The sequence below is a fragment of the Dendrobates tinctorius genome, unplaced genomic scaffold (genome assembly GCF_039654945.1).
Source record: "Dendrobates tinctorius isolate UK_male_01 unplaced genomic scaffold, ASM3965494v1 ptg000010l, whole genome shotgun sequence".
In the NCBI taxonomy this organism is placed as follows: Eukaryota; Metazoa; Chordata; class Amphibia; order Anura; family Dendrobatidae; genus Dendrobates; species Dendrobates tinctorius.
The window spans coordinates 14458671-14483106 of NW_027361678.1; the positions used below are offsets into that span (position 1 = coordinate 14458671).

At 49.8% G+C, this 24436-nt stretch overlaps 1 protein-coding gene across 1 annotated transcript in view; it reads right to left on the reverse strand.

Moving 5' to 3' along the window:
- Positions 1-4666: 4666 nt before the first annotated feature.
- ESRRB (estrogen related receptor beta) overlaps positions 4667-24436 on the reverse strand; it is a 29924-nt gene continuing 10154 nt past the window's right edge. The window contains exons 2-7 of the mRNA XM_073587592.1: positions 13897-14225; positions 13687-13803; positions 13508-13615; positions 7715-7882; positions 5824-6093; positions 4667-5704 (exon numbers count right to left, since the gene is read on the reverse strand). Of these exons, the coding sequence (XP_073443693.1) occupies positions 5436-5704; positions 5824-6093; positions 7715-7882; positions 13508-13615; positions 13687-13803; positions 13897-14212 (1248 nt within the window). The 5' untranslated portion in view covers positions 14213-14225 and the 3' untranslated portion in view covers positions 4667-5435. The remainder of the gene's footprint in view (positions 5705-5823; positions 6094-7714; positions 7883-13507; positions 13616-13686; positions 13804-13896; positions 14226-24436) is intronic.

Here is a 24436-nt window from a genome sequence, read left to right on the forward strand (position 1 = left end):
GACACCTCTATACATGAGGTGAGGTCCCCAATACATGAGGAGTCGTCCCCGATACATGAGGAGGCACCCCCGATACATGAGGTGCGGTCCCCAATACATGAGGTGTCCCCGATACATGAGGAAGCACCCTGATACATGAGGTGAGGTCCCCGATACATGAGGAAGCACCCCCGATACATAAGTTGTGGTCCCTGATACATGAGGAAGCACCCCCGATACATGAGGTGAGGACCCCGATACATGAGGTGAGGTCCCGATACATGAGGAGGCGTCCCCAATACATGAGGTGAGGTCCCCGATACATGAGGAGACTCCCCTGATACATGAGGTGGCACCCCGATACATGAGGAGACACCTCTATACATGAGGTGAGGTCCCCGATACATGAGGAAGCACCCTGATACATGAGGAAGCACCCTGATACATGAGGAAGCACCCCCGATACATGAGGTGAGGTCCCCGATACATGAGGAAGCACCCTGATACATGAGGAAGCACCCCCGATACATGAGGTGAGGTCCCCGATACATGAGGAGACTCCCCTGATACATGAGGTGGCGCCCCGATACATGAGGAGACACCTCTATACATGAGGTGAGGTCCCCGATACATGAGGAAGCACCCCCGATACATGAGGTGAGGTCCCCGATACATGAGGAGACTCCCCTGATACATGAGGTGGCGCCCCGATACATGAGGAGACACCTCTATACATGAGGTGAGGTCCCCGATACATGAGGAAGCACCCTGATACATGAGGAAGCACCCCCGATACATGAGGTGAGGTCCCCGATACATGAGGAGTCGTCCCCGATACATGAGGAAGCACCCCCGATACATGAGTTGAGGTCCCTGATACATGAGGAGGCGCCTCCAGTACATGTGGATAAACCCCCAATACATGAGGTGCCTCCAATCATCAACACCAGCGAGAATATCACCGCTCTTGATGAATCGGTCCTTAGACTGACATGATGGCAAGAGGATGTTATATTAAAACCATATGAGTTCCTGCTGAGCACATTTTCTGATTTTATTTTTATATTAATAAAGAATGATTTTATTGCTTCTTTCATTCACTTCCGGATATCACCTGTCACAGGCAGGGTATATTTACAAAATAAAGGTGAAATTAGAGTCTGTCATTTCCAGTCAATGGGATGACAATCACGTAGGAGTGGGCGACCTGTTTGACTTAAACAATAGGATTCCCACAATTTTCCCCACAGTAGAAAGTGGAAGCCCACACCAGGAGAACCTGCAAATGTCCTGTGAATATAATCCTAGGACTCCAGCAATGCAATGAGTAAAGTGCTAACCACTGTGGTCACATCTAGCTTATCAATGCAAGATGAAGGGTAGATGGAGATAGATATCAGCAAGACTGAAAGAATCAGCAGCTTGGTGGCTCAGAGGATTCTCTGGTGCGCTGCAGCGGTGGGGTCCTGTGCTCTATCCCCACCATGGACACCGTCTGCACAGAGTCTGTATGTTACCTGTGGTTGGGGTCCCTCTTACACCCCAGAGAGATACTGAATGGCCATTTATACAGTGACTCCCCATATCTTTTTCTTTATAATATATCAGAGCTGGTAGGGATTTACTAGTTTGGATTTATATTAAGTCCAAACTAGTAAATCTCTTGAAGCTCAGATATATTATACAGAACAAGATATTGGGGGGTCACAGTATAAACGGCCAATCAGTATGTCTCTGGGGTGTGGGGGGGGGGGGGACATACAGACTTCATGTGGGTCGCCCTCCCAGGGCTGTGGGGTACTCGGTACCGGGCCGATGTCAGGGGAACGTGTCACAGCAGCGGTGACCCGGACCGTGGCCCTGGGCACCAAAGTCAATGGCGATATATGTAGTTAATGGTGAATAGTTCGTGACGCCACCTGTGGTGCTCGGCAAGGGAGGTGTTAAGCCGACACTGCAGACAGATCCTCTGGGACAGATGGTGTGATGCAGCAGTGATGGTATAGCCCTCCACAGGCAGGGCTGATGACCCAGGGCAGTGTAGTTGTAATGGTGGTGGGAAGGCGCAGGCAGCATAAAGGATGATACCCAGATGTAGTAATGCTGAGCGGGTTGGCGCAAGAATGAATGGAGGACACCGAGGCTTGTAGTTCCAAGGCTTTACTCACAGTCCGTGGTACACAAGGGTGCCTGCTTCCGGGCCGTGTCCTCCGGGTCAGAGACTCAGCCAACCTCCAGGCCAGATGGAAAGCTCCTCTCCAACACTCCGCTAACATGTACCTTGACTGAACGACTCCTCTATTGCGCCTTAAGGTGTGAAGAGCTCCAGTACCGTGGTACTCTGAAGTTCTTCTTGTCAGATGTTCCCAAGAACTCTACTCATACGGCAGACAGCTGTAGCCTCTCGGGGACTCTCTACTCCTGAGTCCCGGCTCTCTATCCGTGTTGCTGTTGTGCCCCAAGTCTTAGATGGGAATAGTGCATTTACAGCCAACTACTCCACCGGTGTCTGCTGCAGAACCATAAGTGTCCACACAACCTCAGGGACCGGGCCCCGGCCTTGCGCTGAGAACCTATAGGTAGGGTTCCTCTTCCATCCCACGTCTCCTCTCTGTTCTCCTACTCCTTCATTCCGTACTGATCCTTCTCTTTTATGGAAGCTTAGGTTGCAGTTTTACGTCTTTCTCCTTCTTTTCCTTTCTCGTGCCAGCTGGCTCAGATCACTGAGGCAGCTGCAGCACTCCTTTCTCCATCCCTTCTTCCAGGGATCCCCACTCTTCCTGAGTGGCTTCTTTCCCGACTGACCTTCTGTCAGACTGAACCTCACTCACTGACTGAACTCCCATCCTACACTTTCCCACTCTTTTATGTATCTAAACTCCACCCACCTCCCAGCACATCCAGTGTTCCAAGCAGGGAACCACCAGAGGTGCTCTGCTACTGAGCGCAATGTGGTTGTGCAGAACTACCTTGTTGTGTGGGGTGCGAGTGTTGGAGCGTGGAAAGGAGTTCCCACCTTACCTGGATGGTGGGGCACTACACCTTAGGAGAAGGTGCAGTACCTCTGTGGCGACTGAGCCTCAGGGGTGCCACACATGCATATGGTGAACATGGTGGGGATTGAACCCCACACCCCAGCGCTGCAAAGCTGGATGGCTCCTGGACGTTTGAAGAGGGTGTACTCAGTTTTAGCAAATAGTTGAGTAAAACTGAAGATTTTGTAATGAAAGTTATATTACTAACCTTACTGTCATGTTATTGGGAAAAAGGTTCTATGAATCTCAGAATTGTCAAAAATTTGAAACCTGTTCTGGGATATATGAATTAAAATCTTAATTTTCATAGTAGATGTACTTATTTATGCTGAGTACTGTACATAAAATTGTGTCTGCAGACTGAACGAGAGGGAGCTTCCTGTATACAGAGATACATGATAATATTCTGTCTGCAGTCACCACTAGGGGGAGCTCCCTGTATACAGAGATGCATGATAAGATTCTGCCTGCAGTCACCACTAGGGGGAACTCCCTATATGCAGAGATAGAATATTATCATGTATCTGCAGCCACCACTAGGGGGAGCTCCCTGTATACAGAAATACATGATAAGATCCTGTGTGCAGCCACCACTAGGGGGAGCTCCCTGTATACAGAGATACATGATAATATCCTGTCTGCAGCCACCACTAGGGGGAGCTCCCTGTATACAAAGATACATGATAAGATTCTGTCTGCAGGCACCACTAGGGGGCGCTCCCTGTATACAAAGATACATTATAAGATCCTAAGTGCAGCCACCACTAGAGGGAGCTCCCTGTATGCAAAGGTACATGATAAGATTCTGTCTGCAGGCACCACTAGGGGGAGCTCCCTGTATACAGAGCTACATGATAATATTCTGTCTGCAGCCACCACTAGAGGGCCTGTCACACTAAGCGATATCGCTAGCAATATCGCTATAACGTCACTGGTTTTTGTGACGTTATAGCGATATTGCTAGCGATATCGCTATGTCTGATACTTACCTCCGACCACTCCCCCGCTGGTTATCGCTGATCGCGCGAGAACGTCCTGGACCGTTTCTCGTCATCAGCTTCCTGCTGGGGCTTCCTGCTGTGGAGACGAGCGACGCGTAGACGCGGGCGGGAGGACGTCAGGATTGCCTCGTCTGACAGGTAAGTAGCGACCCCCGACCCCGGCGATGTCGCTGGTGAGATCTGCCTGTGTGGCAGCTCACTAGTGACCACTTAGCGATGCACCAGCAATCCTGACCACGTCATATCGCTGGTGCAGTCACCACCAGGGGGAGTTCCCTGTATACATAGATCCAAGATAAGATTCTGTCTGCAGTCACCACTAGGAGGAGCTCCCTGTATGGAGAGATACATTATAAGATCCTGTATGTAGCCACCACTAGGGGGAGTTTCCTGTATACAGAGATACATGATAAGATCCTGTCTGCAGACACCACTAGGGGGAGCTCCCTGTATATAGAGATACATGATAAGATCCTGTCTGCAGTCACCACTAGGGGAGCTCCCTGTATAGAGATAAATGATAAGATTCTGTCTGCAGCCACCACTAGGGGGAGCTCCCTGTATACAGAGGTACATGATAAGATCCTGAGTGCAGTCACCAATAGGGGAATCTTTGCCATGTGAAGTTGTATGACATATAAACACTGCAGAAACTTTTCATCTGTTTATTACACACTATATACAGACATTCATCCTTCCCCTCCCGTGCTGTCTTTCCTCCCACTGGTCGTGTGACAGGCTTTTCTGCTGAGGCCGGGAAATGAGAAGCCCTGATGTATAGTCCATTTATAGACAGTATTTGCTGCCGATAATGCCCCTTGTTCTGTACAATTGTCCATTATGCCCCATCTTCTGTATAGGTGGTGATCACACATGTGCCCATTACACCCTGTTATTACCTGTTTTTCATCTATGTGCCTGTTAGGCCCCGTTTTGTTTACAGGGGGCGGTCTCTGTGCCTGTTACACCCCGTTTTGTGTACAGGGGGTGGTCTCTGTGCCCATTACGCCCCGTCCTGTGTACAGGGTGTGGCCTTTGTTCCCCCACACCCTATCTTGTGTACAGGTGATCTCTGTGCCAGTTACACCCTGTCTTGTGTAGAGGGGATCTTCTCTGTGCCTATTATGCTGTTTTTGATCTCTGTGTCCTTTATTCCTGTTTTTTGTACAGTGGTGGATCACTGTGGCCGTTACCCCGTTTTGTGTACAGGAGGTGGTCTCTGTGCCCGTTACTCCCTGTCTTGTGTAGAGGAGGTGGTCTTTGTGCCCATTACGCCCCGTTTTGTGTAGAGGGGGTGGTCTCTGTGCCCGTTACACCCCGTTTTTGATCTGTGCCTATTACCCCTGGTTTCTATATAGTGGTGGATCACTGTACCCGTTACCCGTCTTGTGTATGGGTGGGTGTGCAGGTGTCGGCTGGTCTACTGTGGGTGCCACACTTGTAGATCACACTTTGCCTCAAGCATTTCCAGGAACAATTTGTGCATGGGCACTGCACCCTGCGCCCGCACCCCGTGGAAGTGCAGGACCACTTTGCTGGATGTCTGGCGCAGCAGCGGGAGGGTGAGGAGGAGCTGCCCGGCTCTCCGCGGCTCGTCCTGGTGATGAGTGGCATCATGTTCATGCAGGGCTGCTTGGAGAAGGTCCTGCAGTCTCTGCACACTCTGTGCGTCCTCTATGTGCAGAGAATCTAGGAGAAAAAAGATGGAGGAAGTGGAGTGCGCCACAAATAGCAGCCGTGGCACAGCTCTGGCAAAGGGAGATGGCGCAGAAAAGTGTTGGGCTCAGGAATACCAGAAGACCCCTTACCAGCATTGGTGAGTACCAGCGCTTTTAGGGTGACGTACTCTTCCTGGTCTAGGTGGAGGCTGCGATATCTGTGAACGAGACGCTGCATGCAGAGATAGAGAGAACGGAGTCCACAGACCCGAGACCGCAGCTCATCAATGACATAATCCTCTGCATATACCAGTTGATCGCCAAATGGGAGGGACCGATAGACCACACCCAGCAGCAGGATCTCCATCCACGCCCCCTGGAGTAAACTCATTTGATCTGCCAGCGAGAGGGAGGAGAAGCCTGGAAAAGAGGGCATAGGTCAGAGACAGGAGGGGGGCACTGTAGAGGGGAGGGCGGTCAGACAGGATGGGGTCAATGTAGAGGGGAAGGCGGTCAGAGACAGGAGGGTGGACTGTAGAGTGGTCAGAGACAGGAGGGGGAAGGCAGTCAGAGACAGTAAAGGGGACTGTAGAGGGGTGGTCGGTGAGAGATAGGAGGTGGGACTGTAGAGGGTGGTCAGAGACAGGAAAGAGGACTGTAGAGGGGAGGGTGGTCAGAGACAAGAGGAGGACATTAGAGAGGAGAGCAGTCAGAGATAAGAGGAGCATACTGTAGAGGGAAGGGCTGTCAGACACAGGAGTAGGGCACTGTAGAGGGGACGGTGGTCAGAGATAGGAGGGGGGACATTAGAGACAAGAGGGTGTACTGGAGAGAGAAAAGTGGTCAGACAGGAGGGGGAACTGTAGAGGGAAGGGCGGTCAGAGATAGGAGGAGGACATTAGAGAGGAGGGGGGGGTCAGAGACAAGAGGCGTACTGTAGAGGGGAAAGTGGTCAGAGACAGGAGGGGGGACATTAGAGACAAGAGGGTGTACTGGAGAGAGAAAAGTGGTCAGACAGGAGGGGGAACTGTAGAGGGAAGGGCGGTCAGAGATAGGAGGAGGACATTAGAGAGGAGGGGGGGTCAGAGACAAGAGAGGCGTACTGTAGAGGGGAAAGTGGTCAGAGACAGGAGGGGGGACATTAGAGAGGAGGTCGGTTAGAGACAAGAGGGGGGAAATTGTAGAGAGGAGGGAGATAAGAGACAGGAGGGGCAGACTGTAGAAGGGAGGTCAGTAAGAGAAAGGAGGGGCAGACTGTAGAAGGGAGGTCAGTAAGAGAAAGGAGGGGGCAGACTGTAGACAGGAGATCGGTCTGAGACAGGAGGGGGCTGAGTGTAGAGGGGAGGCTGATCAGAGACAAGAGTGGCAGACTGTAGAGGGGAGGCCGATCAGAGACAAGAGGGGCAGACTGTAGAGGGGAGGCCGATCAGAGACAAGAGGGGCAGACTGTAGAGGGGAGGCCGATCAGAGACAAGAGGGGCAGACTGTAGAGGGGAGGGCGGTCAGAGACTAGAGTGGCAGACTGTAGAGGGGAGGGCACTCAGAGGCAGGAGGAGACGGACTATAGAGGGAAGGCCGATCAGAAACAGGAGGGTGCAGACTATAGAGGCTCGGAGGCAGATCAAAGACAGGAGGAGCAGACTGTGTAGAGGAGAGGCTGGTCAGAGACCGGAGGAGGCAGACTGTAGAGGGGATGCCGGTCAGAGACAAGAGAAACAGACTGTAGAGACTAGAGTGGCAGACTGTAGAGGAGAGGCCAGTCAGAGACAGGAGGAGGCAGACTCTAGAGGGGAGGCCAATCAGAGACAGAAGGAGGCAGACTCTAGAGGGGAGGCCAATCAAAAACAGGAGGGTGAAGAATGTAGAGGGGAGGGAGGACAGAGACAAGAGGGGGCAGACTGTAGAGAGGAGGGAGGTCAGAGACAAGATGGGCAAACTGTACAAGCGAGGGTGGTCAGAGGATTAGGGAGCGGATTGTAAAGAGCATGGTGCTCAGAGACAGAAGGCGGCGTATTGTAGAGAAGAGGTAGTACAGGCTAACCAGGAATATGTTTCGCCCACCCAATGGTCAACACCAGTTCTCGGTCAGCAAGATCACAAAGGGTGCTGAGAGCCTTGATATCAGTATCGGGAAGACTGGGGTCCAGCATGGCGTAAATCTTCTCTGGTTCTGCCACCAGAAGCTGTGATACAACTGAAGTCCCCGAATCTGGAAGCAAAGAAAGCAGATAGATGATATTCACTCTACATCTTACACCCACTCCCAGGTATCTTGGATGTTCACAGACCCTTAATATTCTTGATATCTGACAAACCCACACCCCCAATCTTCTTCATATCCGACTTCTCCCCATTCCCTATCTTTTCCATATAATAGGTTGCCCCAACCCCAATCTTCTCCATAGCTGTCATTCCTTTTAGAGATAAGCGAACCTTTCAAGGTTCGGTTCGGTTTGCCGAACGTCTCAATGTTCGCCAAACAATTCAACGAACGTAGTACTCGAACCCCATTAAATTCAATGGGAAGCAAAACCAAACATACAGGTGCATCTCACAAAATTAGAATATCATCAAAAAGTTAATTTATTTCAGTTCTTCAATACAAAAAGTGAAACTCCTATATTATATAGAGTCATTACAGAGTGATCTATTTCACGTGTTTATTTCTGTTAATGTTGATGATTATGGCTTACAGCCAATGAAAACCCAAAAGTCATTATCTCAGTACACTAGAATACTTTACAACACCAGCTTGAAAAAATTATTTTAAAATCCGAAATGTTGGTCAACTGAAATGTATATTCAGTAAATGCACTCAATACTTGGTCGGGGCTACTTTGGCATTGTCACGGTATTGTCACGGTATGTCTGGCTCTGCATGACGCGACCCGACGATCGGTCGATCACAAAACCGCAAGACAAGGGGACACCGGGGAAACAATTACAACGGTGGGCCCTATAATAGGGAACGGGGAAGTGGACACCTCCTGCAATTCCTTAAGGAAGTGCCCTGAACTCTCCTTACGTTCCCTATACAGGTTCTTTCAACCTGTCGCCGACCAGGATACCTCAGTCCCTCACTTGCCCTGCACCTGTACCACTGGTCCTCACCGCTGTACTAGTATTACACCAGGGAAAACAACAGACAGGGAAAAACAGACAACTTGGCTTTCTCTGCTGCCAATGCTCCTGAGCAGCAGAGTACGGCACCCGAACACAGCTTCCAGCAGAAACACCAAGGCTCCAGATAAGCTGCAACAGCACTGGTCCAAATAGCTCCTCTCTTCTCAAAGGTTGGTTAGTGAATCACCAGTCGTCCAACAGGGAGCAGCAGCAGCTGACGACCTTTTGTAGGAAGGAGGGGGGAGGTCACTACCTGCTGACTAATTAAACATGTAGTAACACCAGTGGCCACCGGGGGCAAAACCCAGCAGCCGACCAACTACAGTTGTAGTAACACCAGCGGCCACTGGGGGCAAAACTCCATATTAACCCCCCGAGGCCAGAAGGAAAAAGGTTCGTATAGGAGAATCCAGACTCTGCCACAGATCCGAAAATGGATCGTGACAGGCATCAATTACTGCATCAATGCGGCATGGCATGGAGGTGATCAGCCTGTGGCACTGCTGAGGTGTTATGGAAGCCCAGGTTGCATTGACAGCAGCATTCAGCTTGTATGCATTGTTGGGTCTGGTGTCTCATCTTCTTCTTGACAATACCCCATCTATGGGGTTAAGGTCAGGCGAGTTTGCTGGCCATTCAAGCACAGTGATACTGTTGTTTTTAAACCAGGTATTGGTACTTTTGGCAGTGTGGACAAGTGCCAAGTCCTGCTGGAGAATAAAATTTCCATCTCTAATAAGCTTGTCTGCAGAGGGAAGTATGAAGTGCTCTAAAATGTTTGATAACATTCTAATTTTGTGAGATGCACCTGTATATACAGCATCTTAAGGGGTTACAAAAAGCTTGCCCAACAGCTAAAATTAGGGTCAGACACCATGAAAACCGGCATCAATTAAGCCACAGTAGAAATTTGCTAATTGCACAGCAGCAGTCAGCCATTGGCCATGCATGAGGTATCAGGGTCTGGCCCAGCATTTACAGCTTAGAATTGAAGTTTCAATGAAGACCTGGTGCATAAGAGAGCCTTAATACATCATGCAACAGCTCAAATATTTTTTTCTCCCAGCCACACTCAGAAGGCACAAACCTCAGTTTCATACAGTAATATTGGTAGAAAAAAGTAAGGACAGTAACACAGGTAGTTGAGTGAAAGTACACGCAGGCCTGCCTGTCTGGGAGCCCTACTTCTACAGGCAACACACCAGACGGAGAGTGAACCTGGAGTCTCCACATTTCAAAAAATTAATTGTGACACACCACTAAAGTGCCATCAATTTCCATAGAATAGAAACAGTTTAATAGGCCTCTGACACACCTACTACAGGCAACCCACCATATGAAGACCGAACTTGGAGTCTACACATTTTAAAAAATTGTGCAGTAGCAACAGGAGGCACAGAAGCCACAAAGATGGCACAGACTGCAATAACGCGAGATCAATACATGACACTAAAACCCATACCATGCAAAAGTCATTGGAGAGCCATGGCTTGTTCATTTCAAAAGTTAGGCGGTTTACACTTTGAGGGGACAACGGGAGGTGCTTATCCATCAGTACACTGCCAGCAACGCTGAAAACACGTTCTGAGATAACACTGTTCTGACAAAACCTCCAAGGCGTGACAGGCGAGCTCAAGCCACTCTACATTTTTGAAGACCAAAATGCAAAAGGGTCCAAATGCCTCTTGATGGCATTGATATTGAGCTCCAGATACTCCTGCACCATCTTCTCCAGTTGCTCATGTGTCAGACTTGTACTCTGTTCTGCTGGTGCACTGGCTGGTCTAAAAAATGTGTGAAATGACTCACAGAAATTGCTTGTCACTTACACTGCTGCTGCGGCTAATGTTTTTGTGATGACGTCTTGACATTGTCAGGATTGGAAGTCTAGAGCTGCGATGCACACGTGGTGCCTCACTGCTGTCTTGGGGAAAACCACTTTTAATACAAGCGTGTTTAGATATTCCAGCACGCACGGCCATTTCCAGGAGGGGATACGTATGGCAAAATATACTATTGAACTGTAGATCTAACAGAGGAGCAATCCAGTAGTCAGCATTATTTCTAACCCTATCCGAGCATCATGTTAAAGATAGTGCAGCAAGAAGATGTTTATGTATCGGGTACTTCATTGAGGTCCAAGTCCATGGTGTGTTGCTGACGGGATAACACTCAAGGTTGCTTCCTCCAACCACAGACAACAGAGAGTGGATCATTATCCTCTTTATCTCCTGACCGTTGCGCGTTCATAATCTTTTCCTACCCAATTTGTTCCTCAGCTCCTGCACGTTAACTAAAGTTTGGTACCATGAGCCCTCTCCATCGCTGTAATCCACCCTCCCATGGCACCCACCTGTGAGATGATAGTACAGAACTTAGAGATATTGTTATCCCTTCCACATCTTCCTCTGCTCTCACCTCTTCCTCTGGGACTACCTCCTCGCATTGACTATTCAAAGTGTGCTCCAGCATGTAGTTGAGTGGAATAGTGATGCTAGTGATGGCATCATCAGTACTAACCATCTTAGTAGCCATTTCAAAACTGTGCAGAAGGATGCAGATGTTCTTCATCTGTGCCCACTCCGTGTGATTTTCACCACGTCCGCAGACTTGTATCCGACGCTGGCTAAAGCCACAGTTGTGACTTAGGATGCAGTGCTTGTCATGGTTGCATCACTACGTCTCTATGCGGCAAGACGCAATGTTACCTCATAGTCTTCTGCTGTGTGCCTCTGGGTTCACACCAAGTGGGATCCACAACCTCATCATTATCCTCTATGTTCTCTCACTCCTTGCCCGAGACTCACCCTCCTTCTCTTCCTGCCCTGACACCACAGTACAGTCCGCGTGCGCTTCTGGTATCAGAGTCTCATCAGGATCACCTCCACCCTAGGGGATAACGTCTGCTGACAAGGGTCTGAATTCTGCTCAGACCTACTTCATCCGGCCCTGGATCCAACATGAAAAAAAAATTTGGACATCGGTGCAGATGCTTTTGTGGAGACACGGGAGATCAGTGGTCACACCTGTCTGCTAGCCCAGGGTTCCCCACCTCCAGTCCTCAAGGCCCACCAACAGATCATGCTTTCAGAATTTCCTTTGTATTGCACAGGTGATGCAATTATCACCTGAGCAATACTATGGAAATCCTGAAAACGATCTGTTGGTGGGCCTTCAGGATTGGAGTTGGGGAACCCTGTGCTAGCCAAAACCGCATGGACCAGGGATCATCTCACTGAATGTCCGCTCTCCTTTTAACGTGGGCGTAACGCTACTCAGACAACACAGGGTGAGGGTAAATCAGTGTGGCCATACTTTACTGAACCATAAACAGGCAAATAACACATAGAACAGTCCCAGCCAAATACCCAAGATGGTGCATATTACAGAGTCTCACCCTTCCGCTAACTCGCTGGGATAAGAGCAGCTGTTACTTCAGAGATTCCATGGCCGACTACAAAACCTGTGGCTCACACAGAGAAGGTAACAACAAGCTTAGTAAGATGACAGTCCATTCAGGTACAAGCAGAGCTGACCGGAGGGTCATAACCTGGCTTCTCCAAATATCTCCAGGGAGCCAGGCAACCGGCGCGTCCCATTGCTGGCTTTCACCAGCGTATCCATGGGTCATTGATGGTCAATGGAGAAAATCTGCATTCTTCCAGCTGGGGCCGTGGTCCACTAAGCTGGCATCCTGCAAAATGACAAATCCGTGTCCCTCGTGAAGGAGCTACGATGTCTTGGCTGCTGTCCTGTAGAGAGCCTCTGGTTCCCCCAACCTCTATCTTCTCTATATCTAATGTCTCCCCACCCTTCTATCTTTTCCATATACAGCGTCCCCCCACCCCCAATCTTACCCATATCTATCATCCCCAATCTTCTCCATGAGATGTCTCTCCACCTCCAATCTTCTCCATATCAGACGTCCTTCCTCCCCTAATCTCCATATACAATGTCCCCCCAACCTTCTCCATATCCGTCATCTCCCATCCCCAAGCTTCTCCATATGAGACGTCCCCCACCCCCAATCTTCTCCATATGAGATGTTCCCCACACCCAATCTTCTCTATATCTGTCGTCCCCCATCCCCAAGCTTCTCTATAAGAGACGTCCCCCACCCCCAATCTTCTCTATAATAGACGTCCCCCCACGTCCTGCTGTATCTCCTCAATATGTCTAATGTCCAACCACACCCAATCTTTTCCAAATTAGACATCCCCCTACCCCCAATCTTCTCCATATCTGTCATCTCCCATCCCCAAGCTTCTTCATATGAGATGTCCCTACCCTCAATCTCCTTAATATATCTGATGCCCAACTACCCCCAAATCTTCTCCATGAGAAGTCTCTCCACCTCTATCTCCTCAAAATATCTGATGTCCAGCCACCCCCAAACTTCTCCATATGAGACGTCCCCCACCTCCAATTTTCTCTATATGAGACGTCCCCCCATCCCCAATCGTCTCCATATCTGTCATCTACTATCCCCAAGCTTCTCCATATGAAACGTTACCCCACCCCCAATCTCCTCAATATATCTGATGTCCGATCACCCCCAATCTTCTCCATAAGAGATGTCCCCCCACCCCCTATCTCCTCAATATATCTGATGTCCAACCACTCCAGTCTTCTCCATATGAGACGTCTCCCCACCTCCAATCTTCTCTATATCAGACACACATTTTGGGGCCACGAACCTCCAGGCACTTACTCGGCTTCTTGCGGCTGAGCTGACTTTGTGCTCCTTGGATGACACCATCTGCTTCTGGGAATCTTTTGTATTTCTGTCTCCCGCCTCGTACCCGGTCCAGGCGCACTCCTATACATGGAGACACGGAGTTATCAAGTACCTTGTGGCTCTGTGGAGGGGTGGAAATGAGCAGTTCTCACCTTCCTTCAGCATCCCAACCTTCAGACACTTGGTGAAGCGGCAGGACTGGCAGGATTTCCTGCGCCGCTTGGTAATTTCACACTGCCTGGATGCTGGGCAGCTGTAATCAATGTTACCTGCGGGGGGCGTTACACAGATCAGAGGTGACATGGAGCATGTGGACGTTGTCATGTGACAGTAACAACAGGGACCTCCTCCTCAGTCACTACCTTGGATCGTACGTTTGAAGAAAGCCTTGCAGGCTTCACAGGAGGCCACGCCATAGTGGTACCCGGATGCCACATCACCGCACACCAAGCAAAGCCTCTTTGGACACGTGATGTAGTCACACTTTGTGTACTGCGAGCTTCTTCTGCACCGTGGGGGGCAGTCCAGACAGCTCAGAGGCAGACTATGAGCCCCGCTAGTGTCAGAATCTGAGCTGTGAAGGGTCATGGAGCATGAACTACACATTTCTGGCTTTAAATGCCAGCTAGATGTCAGAGGTCGCTGGTCTGGGGTCAGAGGTCGCTGGTCTGAGGTCATCTGCACCAAGAGGCTGAAGAGAGAAGAGACGACAGGACAGAACCGTGGTTATCATCTTATAAATGGAGCCCAGCTATTATATGAGCATTAATCTCTACAGGACCTGTCTCCTCATTAGTCCCCCACACTCTGCACCCCAGGACACATCAGATGTATACGCAATGTATAACCTTGTGCAGCACGGCAGTTCCTCACACTCTGCTCAGTGTCACTTGTCTGTCCCAACACCATTACTATAACAAATCCCTGGCTCTAGAGAAGATTCACCCCTGGATTCTAAGGGAATTTTGTTCAGTAACAGACCATTATAAAAATAAAAAAAAGACACAATACACAGGAACTTGCCAACAAAGGACACTATTACGTTCACAAGATTGCCGATAAATCAGGAACTAATCACAGTATATAGAGGTGGTATCAGTCATTGTACAGGAGGAGGAGGAAAGCTGTAACATCAATTATGGTGAATGGTGGATTCTGTGTTATCACCTGTATATAGAGGTGTTATTGTACAGGAGGAGGTGAGCTGTGACATGACCTATTGTGAATGGTGGATTCTGTGTTATTAGCTGCATATAGAAGTGTTATTAGTTATTGTCCAGGAGGAGGAGGTAGGCTGTGTCATCACCTATTGTGAATGGTGAATTCTGTGTCATCTACTGTATATGAAGATGTTATCAGTCATTGTACAGAAGGAGGAGGTAAGCTGCAAAATCACCTATTGTGAATGGCGGATCTTATGTTATCTATTGTATATAGAGGTTTTGCCAGTTATTGTACAGGAGGGGAGGAGGTGAGCTGTGACATCACATATTGTGAATGGTGGATCCTGTGTTATCTACTGTATATGGAGGTGTTATCAGTCATTTTACAGGAGGAGGGGAGCTGTGACACCACCTATTGTGAATGGTGGATTATGTGTTATCTACTGTATATAGAGGTGTTATCAGTCATTTTACAGGAGGAGAAGGTGAACTGTGACATCACATATTGTGAATGGTGGATCCTGTGTTATCTACTGTATATGGAGGTGTTATCAGTCATTGTACAAAAGGAGGTGGCGAGCTGTGACATCATCTATTGTGAATGGTGGATCCTGTGCTATCTACTGTATATGAAGGTGTTATCAGTCATTGTACAGGAGGAAGTGAGCTGTGACATCACTTGTTGTGAATGGTGGATCCTGTGTTATCTACTGTATATAGAGTTGTTATTAGCGTTGATAAAATAGCTTCAGATATGTCCTTATCCAAATAGCTATAGCAATTACCAATTAGCTGCATCAGTAACCTGTACACCTGGATCGCGTCCGCTTATCAGCTGGTCGGCGTCGCAGCTGCATGTCTCGCGGCTATGTGACAGTCACAGCACATGCATGGATAGATCAACAAACAGACTCTCCATGCATGTGCTGTGACTGTCATACAGCTGTGACACATGCAGCTGCGGCGCCGACTAGCTGATTATCGGGAGTGCTCCCGGTATCTGGGTTCCCGATGCAGCTATTCTGTAAGTGCTATAGCTATTAAGCACTTATCCGAAGCTATTCGATCATCCGTAGTTGTTACCAGTCTTTGCAATCCTGCCTCTACTGAGAACGAGTTGTCTTAAAACTCTTCCTGAAATGACAGGAAGAGTGAGACTAAAATAGAGGCTTTGGCCAGAGTGTAAGTTGAAAGATCACTCATTTTTTTCTATAACGATTGTGATATGAAATAAACAGACAAAAAATTTGAAATACAAAATCCTGATTTAAACAAGAGGTAATTTTCTGATAGCACTTTCCATTTAAGAAAAGCGTTAACTATAGGGGAGAAAACAAGGGGAACTGCTACCTTGGATCTAATCCTTATAAACAGGGAAGAAATGGTTGAGGAGGTAAAAGTGGCTGGGACCCTAGGAGGTAGCGACCATGCTATTTTAGAATTTTGGATAACTAGAGGAGGAAGACCTGTGAAGACTCAGACGTCAAGGTTAGATTTCAGAAAGGCAGATTTTAAGGGACTCAGAAAGAGAATTGGAGGGATCCAAGGGCTGGATATCCTTAAAGACAAAAATGTCCAGGAAGGATGGGAAATCTTGAAAAATGAAATTCTCAAAGCACAATTGTTAACAATTCCGAAAAGAGGGAAGAATAGGAAGCATTTAAGGAAATCAGGATGGATGAACATAGAACTTAAGCACATGCTAAAAAGGAAGAAAGAAATCTTTATAAAATGGAAAGGGGGAGGCATATCTAAAGAAGAATATAATGCTGTCTGCAGAACCTGCAGGGCTCAAATCAGATTATCTAAAGCTGACAATGAATTGAGGCTTGCAAGAGACGTCAAAAGCAAGAATAAAGGATTTTGGGGATATGTCAAAAGTAAAAGAAAAGTCAAAGATGCTATAGGACTTTTACAGGATGAAAATGATGAAATGGTAAGACAGGATGTTGAGAAGGCCGAACTTTTAAATTCCTATTTTGCATGTGTTTTCTCTCAGAAAGGAAATGTAACATCAACTGTTCTTCACTGTCCTATTAAGGGAATAGAAGAATAAAGAATGTTTTTTAACAGATACAAATGCAAAGTACTACATCTGGGCAATAAAAATGAAAAAAGCATATACAGAATGGGAGGAATAGGGCTAAACAGCAGCACATGTGAAAAAAACTTGGGTATACTAATAGATCACAGACTGAATATGAGTCAACAGTGTGATGCAGCAGCAAAAAGGGCAAATGCAATTCTAGGATGTATTAACAGAAGCATACAGTCTAGATCACGTGAAGTCATTATTGCCCTCTACTCCTCTGTGGTCAGACCTCATCTGGAATACTGTGTTCAGTTTCGGGCACCATATTTTAAATAAGACATCAACAAACTGGAGCAAGTTCCGAAAAGAGCGACCAGAATGGTGACCGGTCTGCAAACCCTGTCTTATGGGGAAAGGTTGCAGGATTTGGGAATGTTTAGCTTGCAAAAGAGAAGGCTGAGAGGAGACTTAATAACTGTCTACAAATATCTCAAGGGCTGTCACATTGCAGAAGGATCATCTTTATTCTAATTTGCACAAGGAAAGACTAGAAGCAATGGGATGAAACTAAATGGGAGGAGACAGATTAGATATTAGAAAAAACTTTTTGACAGTTAGAGTGATCAATGAGTGGAACGGGCTGCCATGAGAGGTGGTGAGTCTCCTTCAATAGAAGTCTTCAAACAGAGGCTGGACAGATATCTGTCTGGGATGATTTAGCGAATCCTGCTTTGAGCAGGGGATTGGACCAGATGGCCCAGGAGGTCCCTTCCAACGCTACCATTCTATGATTCTATAAATCTAGGTGGTTAGTATCTAGAAGGTGGGCATAAAGATGGGGCAGCACAGTGCCTCAATGTGTATGTGGCTTAGGTTATTCGTGAAACTGAAATTAACCATGTGACTTGTTAACTCTGTGGTGCCTGGCTCATCTATATTCACGATTGTGTTTTAACGGAGCGAAAGCAGGACTATAACCAGAGACAGACCAGTACATGTGCCTGAGAGAAGAGCAGGGGCTTCTCTACGCTCTGAGCAGTGACGGTGATGGGGGGCACACTATCATCTGAAAATTTATCCAGGTCTCTACCTGGACTGAATGGTTACATATTCATGCTTCATCACTGGATTCCCCCAACCTTCTGGGCTCTCCTGCTGAATCCGAGATGAGTGGGAAGTAAGCCAAGACCTAAACCAGTACCAGGATCGGAACTTGCTTTTCTCCAGGTTTCATGTGAATTGATGAGTGAGCTTTAAAGCAGTTACTGCTGACCCTCATGTTACATCGTGATAGTCACGGACTGTTGGTAGATATGTGACAAAGATTTATCGGGGTCCAGAAGCCATCTTATCAATGGAGTCAGCATTGTCCACCATGATGGACAGGTGAAAACTCATTTACCCTGCAGCCGTTTAATATCGCTAGTGACAACTTCAATATGGCGGCTCAACAGGCTAAGAAAGTCAGGATGACCCGGAGACACTGCTATACATGGAGGGGGCAGTTACTTTTTCACGTAGATAATCTGGCACTAATCTTCTCACACTGCCTGCACTGTTCCTTCTTCCGACCCCCACAAGCTGAATACCTCCTGTCAGCACAATGTCCCCATCTTACTGACACTTGTGGAACTTCACAGAATCAGAGGTGCGAGTTCAGTCACATTCATTGTTTGTGGCCTTAAGAGAATACAGAAAGGCATGAATCATCAGGGACAGAGGCACAAGGAACATCTTGGACGGGGTCACGGGGAACATGAGGGACAGAGGCACGGGGAACATTGGGGACAGGTTTACAGGGAACATCAGGAACAGAAGCACGAGGAACATATGGAACAGAAGCAAGAGGAACATCTTGGACAGAGGCACAGGAGACAGAGGCAAGGGGAACATAGAGGACAGAAACGCGAGGAATATCGGGGACAGAGGCACGGGGACATCATGGACAGAGGCAGGGGAACATCAGTGACCTAGGCATGGGTAACATCATGGATAGAAGCATGGGAACATCAGGGAGAGAGGCATGGGGAACATCATGGATAGAAGCACGGGAACATCTAGAACAGAAGCACGGGGGACACCGGCATGGGGAACATCGTGGACAGAAGCATGGGGAACATTGGGTACAAAGAACCAGGAAACATCAGGGACAGAGGCACTAGGACAGAGGTAAGGGGAACATCAGGGACAGAGGCAAGGGGAACATGAGGGACAGAGGGACAGAGGCACGAGAAACATCGGGGACAGAGGCATGTGGAATATCAGGAACAGAGGCACAGGTACCATCATGGATAGAAGCATGGGAACATCAGGGACAGAGGCACGGGAAAGATCATGGATAGAAGCATGGTAACATCAGGGACAGAGGCACGGCGAACATCATGGATAGAAGCATGGAAACATCAGGGACAGAGGAACAGGGAACATCATGGATAGAAGCATGGAAACATCAGGGACAGAGGCACGGGGAACATCATGGATAGAAGCATGGAAACATCAGGGACAGAGGCACGGGGAACATCATGGATAGAAGCATAGGAACATCAGGGACAGGGGAATGGGGAACATCATGGATAGAAGCATGGGAACATCAGGGACAGAAGAATGGGGAACATCATGGATAGAAGCATGGGAACATCAGGGACAGAGGAATGGGGAACATCAAGGACAGAGGCGTGAGGAACATAAGGGACAGAGGCACGGGGACCATCAGGGACAGAGGCACGGGGACCATCAGGGACAGAGGCACGGGGACCATCAGGGACAGAAGCACGGGGACCATCAGGGACAGAGGCATGGGGAACATCAGGGACAGAGGCACGGGGACCATCAGGGACAGAGGCACGAGGACCATCAGGGACAGAGGCATGGGGACCATCAGGGACAGAAGCACAGGGAAACATTGGGACAGAGGCATGGGGAACATTGGGGACAGAGGCACGGGGAACATCTTGGATAGAAGCATGGGAAAATCAGGGACAAATGTATGGGGAAACATCAGGGACAGAGACATGGGGAGCATCAGGGACAGAAACACGGGGAACATCATGGATAGAAGCATAGGAACATCAGAGACAAATGCATTGCGAACATCAGGGACAGAAGCATGGGGAACATAGGCACGGGAAACATCGGGGACAGAGGTAAGGGGAACATCAGCGCAGGGAAAATGGGGGACAGAGGCATGTGGAACATCATGGATAGAAGCATAGGATCATCAGGGACAAAGGTATGGGGAACATCAGGGACAGAGGCATGGGGAGCATCAGGGACAGAAGCACGGGTAACATCATGGATAGAAGCATGGGAACATCATGGATAGAAGCATGGGAATATCAGGGACAGAGGCATGTGGAACATCATGGATAGAAGCATAGGAACATCAGGGACAAAGGTATGGGGAACATCAGGGACAGAGGCATGGGGAGCATCAGGGACAGAAGTATGGGGAACATCAGCACAGGGAAAATGGGGGACAGGGGCATGAGGAACATTAAGAACAGGGGCAAGGGGAACATCAGGGAACATGAGGGACAAAGGCACGAGAAACATCGGGGACAGAGGCACGTGGAATATCAGGAACTGAGGCACGTGGAATATCAGGAACAGAAGCACGTAGAATATCAGGAACAGACGCAAGGGGACATCATGGATAGAAGCATAGGAGCATCAGGGACAAATGTATGGGGAACATCAGGAACAGAGGGATGTGGAACATCATGGATAGAAGCATAGGAGCATTGGGACAAAGGTATGGGGAACATCAGGGACAGAGGCATGGGGAGCATCAGGGACAGAAGCACGGGGAACATCATGGATAGAAGCATGGGAACATCAGAGACAAAAGCATGGGGAACATCAGGGACAGAAGCAAGGGGGACACAGGCACGGGGAACATCAAGGACAGAGGCACAGGGACAGAGGTAAGGGGAACATCAGCGCAGGGAACATGGGGGACAGGGGTATGAGGAACATCAGGGAACATGAGGGACAGAGGCACGAGAAACATCATGGATGGAAGCATGGGAACATCAGGGACAGAGGCACGTGGAACATCAGGGACAGAGGCACGGGGAACATCAGGGACAGAGGCACGGGGAACATCAGGGACAGAGGCACGGGGAACATCAGGGACAGAGGCACGGGGAACATCAGGGACAGAGGCACAGGGAACATCGGGACAGAGGAACGGGGAACATCAGGGACAGAGGCACGGGGAACATCAGCGACAGAGGCACGGGGAACATCAGGGACAGAGGCACGGGGAACATCAGGGACAGAGGCACGGGGAACATCATGGATAGAAGTAATGGAACATCAGGGACAGAGACATGGGAACATCAGTGACAGAGGCATAGAGGACACAGGCACGGGAAACATCGGGACAGAGGCATGGGGAACATTGGGGACAGAGGCACGGGGAGCATCTTGGATAGAAGCATGGGAAAATCGGACAGAGGAAAGGGGATAGAAACATGATAACATCAGGGACAAAGGTATGGGGGAACATCATGGACAGAGGCAGGGGGAACATCAGGGACATAAGCACGGGGGACACAGGCACTGGAATCATTGGGGACAGAGGCACGAGGAACATTGGGAACAGTGGCTCAAGGAAGATTGTTGACACAGGCACGGGGAACATCAGTGACAGAGGCACGGGGACAAAGGTAAGGGGAACATCAGAGACGGTCAAAAGGGAACATGGATGACAGGGGCACGAGGAACATCAAGAACAGAGGCACTAGCAATATCGGGATCAGGGGCAAGGGGAACATCAGGAACAGAGGCAAGGGGAAGATCAGGGAACATGAGGGACGGAGGCACGGGGGACATCGGGGAACAGAGGCATGGGGAACATAGAGGACAGGTTCACAGGGAACATCAGGGACAGAGGCATGGGGAACATAGAGGACAGGTTCACAGGGAACATCAGGGACAGAGGCATGGGGAACATAGAGGACAGGTTCACAGGGAACATCAGGGACAGAGGCATGGGGAACATAGAGGACAGGTTCACAGGGAACATCAGGGACAGAGGCATGTGGAACATAGAGGACAGGTTCACAGGGAACATCAGGGACAAAGGCATGGGGAACATAGAGGTCAGGTTCACAGGGAACATCAGGGACAGAGGCACGATGAATATCCCAAACAGAGGCACAAGGAACATTGGGAACAGGGGCACGAGGAACATCATGGACAGAGGCACAAGGAATATCATATACAGAGGCACGAGGAACATCATGGACAGAGGCACGAGGAACATCATGGACAGAGGAACGGGGAACATCAAGGACAGAGGAACGGGGAACATCAAGGACAGAGGAACGGGGAACATCATGGACAGAGGAACGGGGAACATCATGGACAGAAGCATGGGAACATCAGGGATAGAGGCATGGGGAACATTGGGGACAGAGGCACGGGGAACATTGGGGACAGAGGCACGGGGAACATCAGTGACAGAGACATGGGAAAAGCGGCTAAGTCGAACATCAGCGACAGGGGTACAGGGAACATTGGAACGGAGAACATTGGGGTCAGAGACACAAGGAATATCGGGGACAGAGGAACATCCGGGAAAACCGAGATACAGAAAGCAGAGGCATGAGAAATAACGAAAAGGCACGAGGAACATCGGGGACAAAGGCCTCTGGGAGCAGTGGGGACAGAGGCACGGGGAGCAGCCCGGGACAGAGGCACGGGGAGCATCGGGGACAGAGGCACGAGGAACATTGGGGACAGAGGCATGAGGGGCAGCTGGAGCACAGGCACAAGGAACATCAGTGTCAGAGGCAGGGGGAGCAGCGGGGACTCAGATGCGTGCAGATAGAGACCTCACCTCACAGGCACATTCCAGCACTGTGGAGTTCACAGGGAGAGAGTCCAGGAATACTGTAGAGACCTGGAGATGAAAGATGTGAAGTGCGGGACACGGCTCAACTGCCAGTGGATAAATAGGAGGAGGAAGGCACAACCTGGCAAGGGAGGGGCACTGCTGAGAAAGCCACAATGGGGTCACAATATCAGACAGGAGATAGGCAGCAGAGACATGATTGACAGCGTAAAGTGACCCCCTGCACCCATTACAGGGCACAACCCTCCGCGATGACCCCATACGTACAGTACAGGGCACTGATCCTCCAAGGTTACCTCATGCACCCTGTACAGGGCACCATCCCTCTAAGGTGACCTCATGCACCCAGTACAGGGCACCAACGATCTGAGGTGACCCCATCCACCCAGTACAGGGCACTGATCCGCTGAGGTGACGCCATACACACTGTACAGGGCACTGACTCAGCATGGAGACCTCATCCACCGAGTACAGGGCACTAAACCTCTGAGCTGATCTCATATGCCCAGTACAGGGTAGTGACCCTCCACAGTGCCCCCATCCACACTGTACAGGGCACTGACCCTGCAAGGTGACCTCATCTGCCCAGTACAGGGCACTGACCCTCCAGGGTGACCCCATCTGCCCAGTACAGGGCACTGACCCTCCAGGGTGACCCCATCTGCCCACTACAGGGCACTGACTATGTGTTGGTCTAGCATCTTTAAGTGCAGATGTATTGAAGAGCTGGGGGGATGAACTTTATAGTGTCGGACCCCTGAGCATGCAGCTGTCAAGCAGAAATCAGCTGCTTAATGGTCAAGTTATGTTTGTGCTGAAAGGGCCACAAGGGAGAGAGCTGGGCGACCTCTGGACTCCTGGGAGGAGAATGAGTTTGCTGCTGAGAGTTGAGTGAACATTGGTAATGAGCAGCTTTTAGTCAGAAGACAAGGGACTGCGGGAGCAGAGGGACCTGCACGCTCTCCGATGCAGGGTAATGGACATTAATTACTGGAGGAGAAGCACTCAGACATCACACTGACCCTTCAGATGCTAAAATCCTTTAATCCCCACAGTGACCCCTGTTGTAGTGTACGGCAGGGTGCGTATGGGGGTGACCCCGGCTGTACTGTATTGTGGAGTGCGTATGGGGGTGGCCCCGGCTGTTCTGTACTGCAGGGCACATATGGGGGTGGCCCCGGCTGTACTGTACTGCAGGGCGCGTATGGGGGTGACCCTGGCTGTACTGTACTGCAGGGCGCATATGGGGGTGACCCCGGCTGTACTGTATTGTGGAGTGTGTATGGGGATGGCCCCGGCTGTACTGTACTGCAGGGCACATATCGGGGTGGCCCCGGCTGTACTGTACTGCAGGGCGCGTATGGGGGTGACCCTGGCTGTACTGTATTGTGGAGTGCGTATGGGGATGGCCCCGGCTGTACTGTACTGCAGGGCGCGTATGGGGGTGGCCCCGGCTGTACTGTATTGTGGAGTGCGTATGGGTGTGGCCCCGGCTGTTCTGTACTGCAGGGCACATATGGGGGTGACCCCGGCTGTACTGTACTACAGGGCGCATATGGGGGTGACCCTGGCTGTACTGTACTGCAGGGCGCGTATGGGGGTGACCCCGGCTGTACTGTATTGTGGAGTGCGTATGGGGGTGGCCCCGGCTGTACTGTCCTGCAGGGCACATATGGGGGTGACCCCGGCTGTACTGTACTGCAGGGCGCGTATGGGGGTGACCCCGGCTGTACTGTACTGCAGGGCACGTATGGGGGTGACCCCGGCTGTACTGTATTGTGGAGTGTGTATGGGGATGGCCCCGGCTGTACTGTACTGCAGGGCACATATGGGGGTGGCCCCGGCTG